Source organism: Mirounga angustirostris, unplaced genomic scaffold (genome assembly GCF_029215605.1).
Source record: "Mirounga angustirostris isolate CCGP_5_RB_7025 unplaced genomic scaffold, mMirAng1.0.hap1 SCAF_10, whole genome shotgun sequence".
Taxonomy (NCBI): Eukaryota; Metazoa; Chordata; class Mammalia; order Carnivora; family Phocidae; genus Mirounga; species Mirounga angustirostris.
Window position 1 is genome coordinate 48,367,526 of NW_026991718.1, and position 6,463 is coordinate 48,373,988.

Genomic DNA, 6,463 nt, shown 5'->3' on the forward strand with positions numbered 1-6,463 from the left:
TCAATTCAGCTTATGGTTGGAGACAACCATCAGCCTATACTGGCTCAGAGAAGCACTGACTCTGGGCCAAAGATAGCAGTGAGGCAATCAGGTGTCCAAGGCTTGCAATTTAAGGTAGAATGCACTCCCAAGTCCAAGCAGGGTGCTTGACCAAATCTGAGAGTGAGTAGCCTCTTTAAATTTTGTGTCCTAGGCACCAAACCTGCCTGATTGCTAATCCCCCGCTCAGCTTTGACTAGCTCCTCCCCAGCTTACCTGTACTGCAGCCAGCTCTTCTGGTGGCCAACCAGCAAGTCTTTGCTATGTCGCAGTGGTCTCTACTCAGCACCCTGGTCTGGAGCCCTGGCTCTGTCCTGCTCATGCTGATCTTCCTGCTTAGACTAAGCGTGCGACTCTGGCACGATTCTTATCTTTGGGACCTCCAGCGGTGCGCCACAGACCTAACTGGGAAGACAGCAGTGGTGACTGGTGCCAACAGTGGTGAGTTCTCTTCTCATCCTGCTACCTCACTAGGTGCCTCAGTGCCCCGCAGCCCCACTGGGGGGGGGTGGGGGTGTGGACCAGCACCTCTCATCACTCCCCAGGCTAGCCTACTTTGAAGCTGCCCTCCTGCAGGCATCGGGAAGGCTGTATCCCAGGAGCTGGCCCGCCGTGGGGCCCGTGTGATCCTTGCCTGCCGTAACCAGGAGCATGGACAGCAAGCTCTGGCTGAGATCCAAGTAGCCTCAAGGGGCAACTGCCTCCTGCTTGGCCAGGTGGACTTGAGCTCTATGGCCTCCATCCGGAGATTTGCCCAGTGGCTTCTGCAGGAGGCTCCTGAGATACATCTGCTGGTTAACAATGCTGGAATTTGCGGTATGTTTCCCCCGGACACATCTCAGGAGCCTCCTTTCTGGTTCAGGGACCCTAAAACAGGCATCCACCAAACCTAACCTGTGCATCCTGCTGAAAAACTTGAATTCATACATGACCCTAAAAAGCCTCCCTTAAGTTTTTGGCCCCATCCTTGCACATACATATTCCTGTGCCGTATCTACTGAACGCCAATCTATCTCCCAAATCTTGTCTCCTTCCATTACCCACTAACTGTGTTCTCATCTCCTCCCAGGATTCCCCAAGACACTTACCCCAGAGGGCCTTGATCTCACCTTTGCCACCAACTATGTTGGGCCCTTCTTGCTTACAAATCTACTCCAAGGTAAGGAAGAATGGGTGAGCCTCCCTTCTGTGCCACCCTTGCTTCTCCATTCCCCTGGCATTTTCATGGCTTACTGTCTCCATGGCCACTTCTTTTCCCTTGGCCCCAGCTGCTCACTGAGTGATGACCCAGTATGCCTTTTCCCCACACACAGCAAGGGAACCCACCTGACACAAGTCAGGAGTCGGAGGCTGGTAATGAAATCAGTCAGCCCCAAATATAACCAGCAAGGGGATTTAAGATCCCACCTCTCCTTCCCCCAGCTCTGAGTTTTAGCTAGGCCAGTTGAGTCAGTCATCTCAACAAAAGCTTCTTAGGGGAGCACTAGACCACTAGGAACATAGACACCAAGAAGACCTACTTCCTGCTCTCAAGTAGCTCAAGATCCACCAGGAATCTAGACAGAACTCATCTCTGTCCTGGGCCCAAGTCCTTTGGCTTTCTGATTTTTTAATACTTTCTGATTAAGGAAGTTTGGGTTCTTCCTGGGGAGGCTGGGGCAGAGTGAGGGGCAGGCGCCTTCTTCCTAACATTTTCTCCTGGACTGTGTAATAGCCTCTTTAAAATAAAACCAAGTGTTTGGGTTAGGTAATATGTGTCCAAAATACAAAATTTAAAGTGTACAAAAGGGATTACATTTTATTTATTTATTTTTTAAGATTTTATTTATTTATTTGAGACAGAGAGAATGAGAGACAGAGAGCATGAGAGGGAGGAGGGTCAGAGGGAGAAGCAGACTCCCTGCCGAGCAGGGAGCCCGATGCGGGACTCGATGCGGGACTCGATGCGGGACTCGATGCGGGACTCGATCCCGGGACTCCAGGATCATGACCTGAGCCGAAGGCAGTCGCTTAACCAACTGAGCCACCCAGGCGCCCAGGGATTACATTTAAAAAAGTCTCCTCCTCTCCTTGAAAATCAGCTACCCGTGACTTTCTTGGGAGGCAATTCATGTTGCCAGGATCTCATGGGCTCTTTAGTGGCTGATTAAATTATCCCCAACTGGAAAGGGAACAAAGAGCAAGGCAAAACTCTATGTATGAGTTCGCAAGTAGTAACTTTTTCCCCCTTTCGACAAATTGTCACACCCTGTCTGCACCTTGCCTAGTTGTATTTTCTTAAACTGTCTTCTCTCTTCCCCTTCTCTCTCTCTCTTTTTAAAAAAGATTTTATTTAATTATCAGAGAGAGAGAGCAGGAGCAGGGGGAGTGGCAAACAGAGGGAGAGGCAGGTTCCCCCCTGAGCAGGGAGCCTCATGCGGGGCTCCATCCCAGGACCCTGGGATCATGACCTGAGCTGAAGGCAGACGCTTAACCGACTGAGCCACCCAGGCGCCCCATCTCCTCCCCTTCTCTAATCTATTCTTCCTGCCACTTGTAGAAATCACTTTTCACCATATCACGTGCTTAAAATCCTTGGAAGGTACTCCATCCTTTAGTGGAGAAACTCTAAGCCCCTTCTTTCCATGCACAGACCCCCTGCAGACTGAGAGCCTCACCTTCTGCCCTTCCTGAATCCATACTCTCCTCTCCAGCAGACAGTCTGTAGCTATGCTCTGTAGCTCTTGGACATTGCTTTTTTTCCCCTCTGGCTCTGCTTTTTGCACACATGCTCGCCTCTATGTGGAATATCCTTTTCCACTCTTTTAGCTGACCAACTTTAGTTCCTTCACCAAGACTCAGCACAGATATTGCCTGTGCTATGGATCCTGCCCTTTGCTTCCCCCAGCAGTCCCCCATTTACAGGGCTCCCTCAGCCCTTGTACACATCCCTGTTCCCACATCGACACTGTTCCATGAGCATCAGTCTCCAACTAGGCTGTGAGCCCCTTTGGCCTTTATATCACTATGCCTGCAAGTCTAGGGTCTGTTCTCTCTCTCTTTTTTTTTTAAGATTTTATTTATTTATTTGAGAGAGAGACACAGCAAGAGAGGGAACACAAGCAGGGGGAGTGGGAGAGGGAGAAGCAGACTTCCCGTGGAGCAGGGAGCCCGATGCGGGGCTTGATCCCAGGACCTGGAATCATGACCTGAGCCGCAGGCAGACGCTTAACGACTGAGCCACCCAGGCGCTCAGGGGTCTGTTCTCTTTAAGAATAATTTTCTCTCCAGCAAATTTTGGCTAAATACCACCTGCTCAAATTTTCATTTGTGATTTGGAATTTAAATGTATGGTCCAAAATACTTTTGGCATTTTGAATACTGTAAGCTCATATGTGACGACTACTATTTTTCATATTTTATATAATCCAGACTTCAATAGATAGTAGCATATTTTTTTTAAAAAGATTTAACTTGTACTATTGATTGTAATTTCATTTTTGTTACTTTGGAAGATAGTTGGGTTTAAAAAGATTTTATTTATTTGTCAGAGAGAGAAAGAGAGAGCGCACAAGCAGGGGGAGCTGCAGTCGGAGGGAGAAGCAAGCTCCCTGCCAGGACCCTGGGATCATGACCTGAGCTGAAGGCAGACGCTTAACCGACTGAGCCACCCAGGCATCCTGATAGCTGGGGTCTAAAAAAAAAACCACTTTCCCAAGCATCTCTACATACGTTTCTTTCCCCCCTCAACCTAGCACCCTTATGTCCTTAGCATCTGTCTTGGTGTCTGCCATAATCCAGACACCTAATGAACATCTGTGTGATGAATACACGAAAGACAGCTTTCACAGTGTCTGCAACCTTTGCTTTTTCTCTTAGCTACCAGTGAGGTAAAACACAAACAGGGATCAATTAAAGTAGCTCCAGCTGACAAGTGGGAGAAAAGCAAGACAAAAATCCAAACACTACAATAAGAGAGAAGGAAAAATGTTAGGAAAGTAGCTAATGAAGATGAAGTCTCCATTCACATTAAGCTGGGGGGGGCCCACTGACCCTATCCTGAAAGCCCTGGATGGTCTCTGCTCTTTTGGAGTTTCCTGGAGAGGCAGGTGGGCGTGGGAATTCACTCCAGAAATTGGATTGAAGGAGTGTGGTCCTCTTTCCACCCAGGGGCCCTACAACGGGCAGGGTCAGCCCGGGTAGTGAATGTGTCTTCCTTTCGGCATGCACACGGGTATGTTGATGAGAAACATCTGACAGGGGCTGGTAAGCCTTTGACCTTTAACCAGAACTACGACTGCAGCAAACTGCTCTTGACCTCCTTCACTGGGGAGCTTGCCCGGAGACTTCAAAGGACAGGTAATTGTCTCTGACACCCCCTGCTCCTCCATCCCAGCACCCCCTCCCAATACTTCACATCTCATCCCAACATGTCCTGGCCATAAACTGCTCCCTGTGTCCCCCAAGGCAGCTATTAATCTCCTCCATGTATCATCTGTGCAGCTATGGTTCCCTCAACCCTGTCTTCACATCTCCTTTTCAGTCTTTCCAACTCTCCTATCACTCACAACACCCCTCTCCTCTCAGGATTCTCCAAAACCAGCACCATCCACTGCATTCCTCCTAAAGTTCACCCAGCACTTTAAAATACTTCCGTCTCCTCACTGGTTTAAATACCACCATTTGTCTGAGTTTCAGACGACTGACTTGCCTGGCACCACCCCCAAGTCTCTGGATCCTTCTGCCCAACAGATCTCGTAGGATCCTCTATCATTGGAGAACCACACTTACCCCTTTCTTCCCAATATCCCCCTCTCATTCCACTTTGCACTTTACCTGTGTCCCATCCTCTCAGGTGTGACTGTGAACTCTGTGGACCCAGGTGTAGTATACACGAAGATCATGAAGCATTTCTCTTGGCCGTTCCGCCTCTTCTTCTGGCTCTTCAGCTTCTTCTGTAAGGTGGGTGGGGGGGAGCTGGCTCAGCCTGAAGAGGGTGGGGAAGGGCTGTGCTTCTGTGTGTCCCCAGCAAAGCAAAGTCAGCTTGGCATGACTCCCTCTCCTCCTCTCTACAGGATGCCAAACAAGGTGCAATCCCAGTCCTCTACCTGAGCTTGGCAAAGGAGCTGGATGGTGTTTCTGGAAAATATTTTAGCAGTTCTTGTATGATAACTCTTCCCACTAAAGTTGCTCAGGATCCTCAAGTGGCGCAAAGGCTCTGGAATGCCTCTGTCCAGATAACAAACCTAGATAAGATGGACTGATCCTCTGTGACCCCTGCCCTAACTTGCCATCCTCACTGATTCCCAGCCCTTACTCTGATCATGCTTTTTGTTTATTGGTTCCAAGCACCAATCATCTTGTCTGGTATAACGATCACTTCCTCTTCCTGTTGGCTCAGGAGCATGAAAGCTCAGATTAGCCAGAGGATAGTTTCACCTTCTACTTTCCTGCCAGTTCTCTGATGGAAGTATTCATCCCTTGGCAACTAGGATCTCCAAACCTACAGAGTCCCGCTTTGTGGTGACAGGGAGTAAAACTCCTTCCAGTGGGAATTAGGGGTACTGGTAAGAAGGGAAACTTCCGCCTGTACCTCTTGGTTTCTACACGTATGCTTCCTGGTTTGGGGGGAGACAGCACCACGCTGCCCTCTTGATTAAAGCATATACCACACCCTGTAGGACAATACTCGTACTTTACAGAGTGTTGTCTCCCAACTGGTACCGTACCTGAGCTTGTAGATGATCATTCCACCTTTCCATCAAACCAAACCAAGATCACAAGCAACAAGCCAAGCAACAAGATCAGTGAATTCTGGTGCTGGGAGCCCATTGCTTTTCTCCAGGGTCTTTGTTCATCTGTATACATTTTGGGATCAGCTCTTCAAATTTCACACACACACACACACACACACATATGAACCCTTCTGTGATTCCATTACATCTACTTGGGAGGATTGACATTTTTATGATATTGAATTTTCCTAACCTTGAACAAGGTATACTCCTATCTACTTAACTCTTTTTAATATCTTTACAAAATTTTAAATAATTTTATCTGTAAAGAGCTTACACCGGATTTATTATTTTTAATTCAGGTAACTTCATTTTGATGCTATTGTAAATGGTGCCTTAATCTTTGTGTGCTGATTGTCTATTGAACAACTATAATAAATTGTCTAATTTTAATGAATTATCTGTAGGTGCTTTGGTTTTTCTACATAGAAAATCACACTAAGAAAAAATAACAGTTTTACTTCTTCCCTTTCCACTATTCTTTTATTTCTTTTTCTAGAAGACATTTATAGATTTTCTAGTATTAAACCAAGCTTGCATTCCTGAAGTAAACCCAATAAACAACCCTGCACTTCTGGTCACTGTGTTGTGTAGACATTGCTAAATTGAGCCTACTCAGGTTTTTGTTTAGCACTTAGTACCATGTTCAT

At 47.4% G+C, this 6,463-nt stretch overlaps 1 protein-coding gene across 1 annotated transcript; it reads left to right on the plus strand.

Annotated features, from left to right (window-relative positions):
* The first annotated feature begins 46 nt into the window (after positions 1-46).
* Positions 47-6,177, plus strand: LOC123850480 (retinol dehydrogenase 12-like). Its single transcript, XM_064572294.1, has 6 exons — positions 47-480; positions 616-855; positions 1,109-1,198; positions 4,189-4,377; positions 4,874-4,980; positions 5,094-6,177. The coding sequence occupies exons 1-6, from the start codon at positions 303-305 to the stop codon at positions 5,280-5,282; spliced, it is 993 nt and encodes a 330-aa protein (XP_064428364.1). The 5' UTR covers positions 47-302; the 3' UTR covers positions 5,283-6,177.
* Positions 6,178-6,463: the final 286 nt, after the last annotated feature.

What these genes read in the sequence shown, in the direction of transcription:
- LOC123850480 (XM_064572294.1), top strand. Translation starts at nt 303, where the DNA reads ATGTCGCAGTGGTCTCTACTCAGCACCCTGGTCTGGAGCCCTGGCTCT. An exon ending in CCGGAGACTTCAAAGGACAG is followed by an intron (nt 4,378 to 4,873) that starts GTAATTGTCTCT and finishes CCATCCTCTCAG; the next exon opens with GTGTGACTGTGAACTCTGTG. An exon ending in TCTTCAGCTTCTTCTGTAAG is followed by an intron (nt 4,981 to 5,093) that starts GTGGGTGGGGGG and finishes TCCTCTCTACAG; the next exon opens with GATGCCAAACAAGGTGCAAT.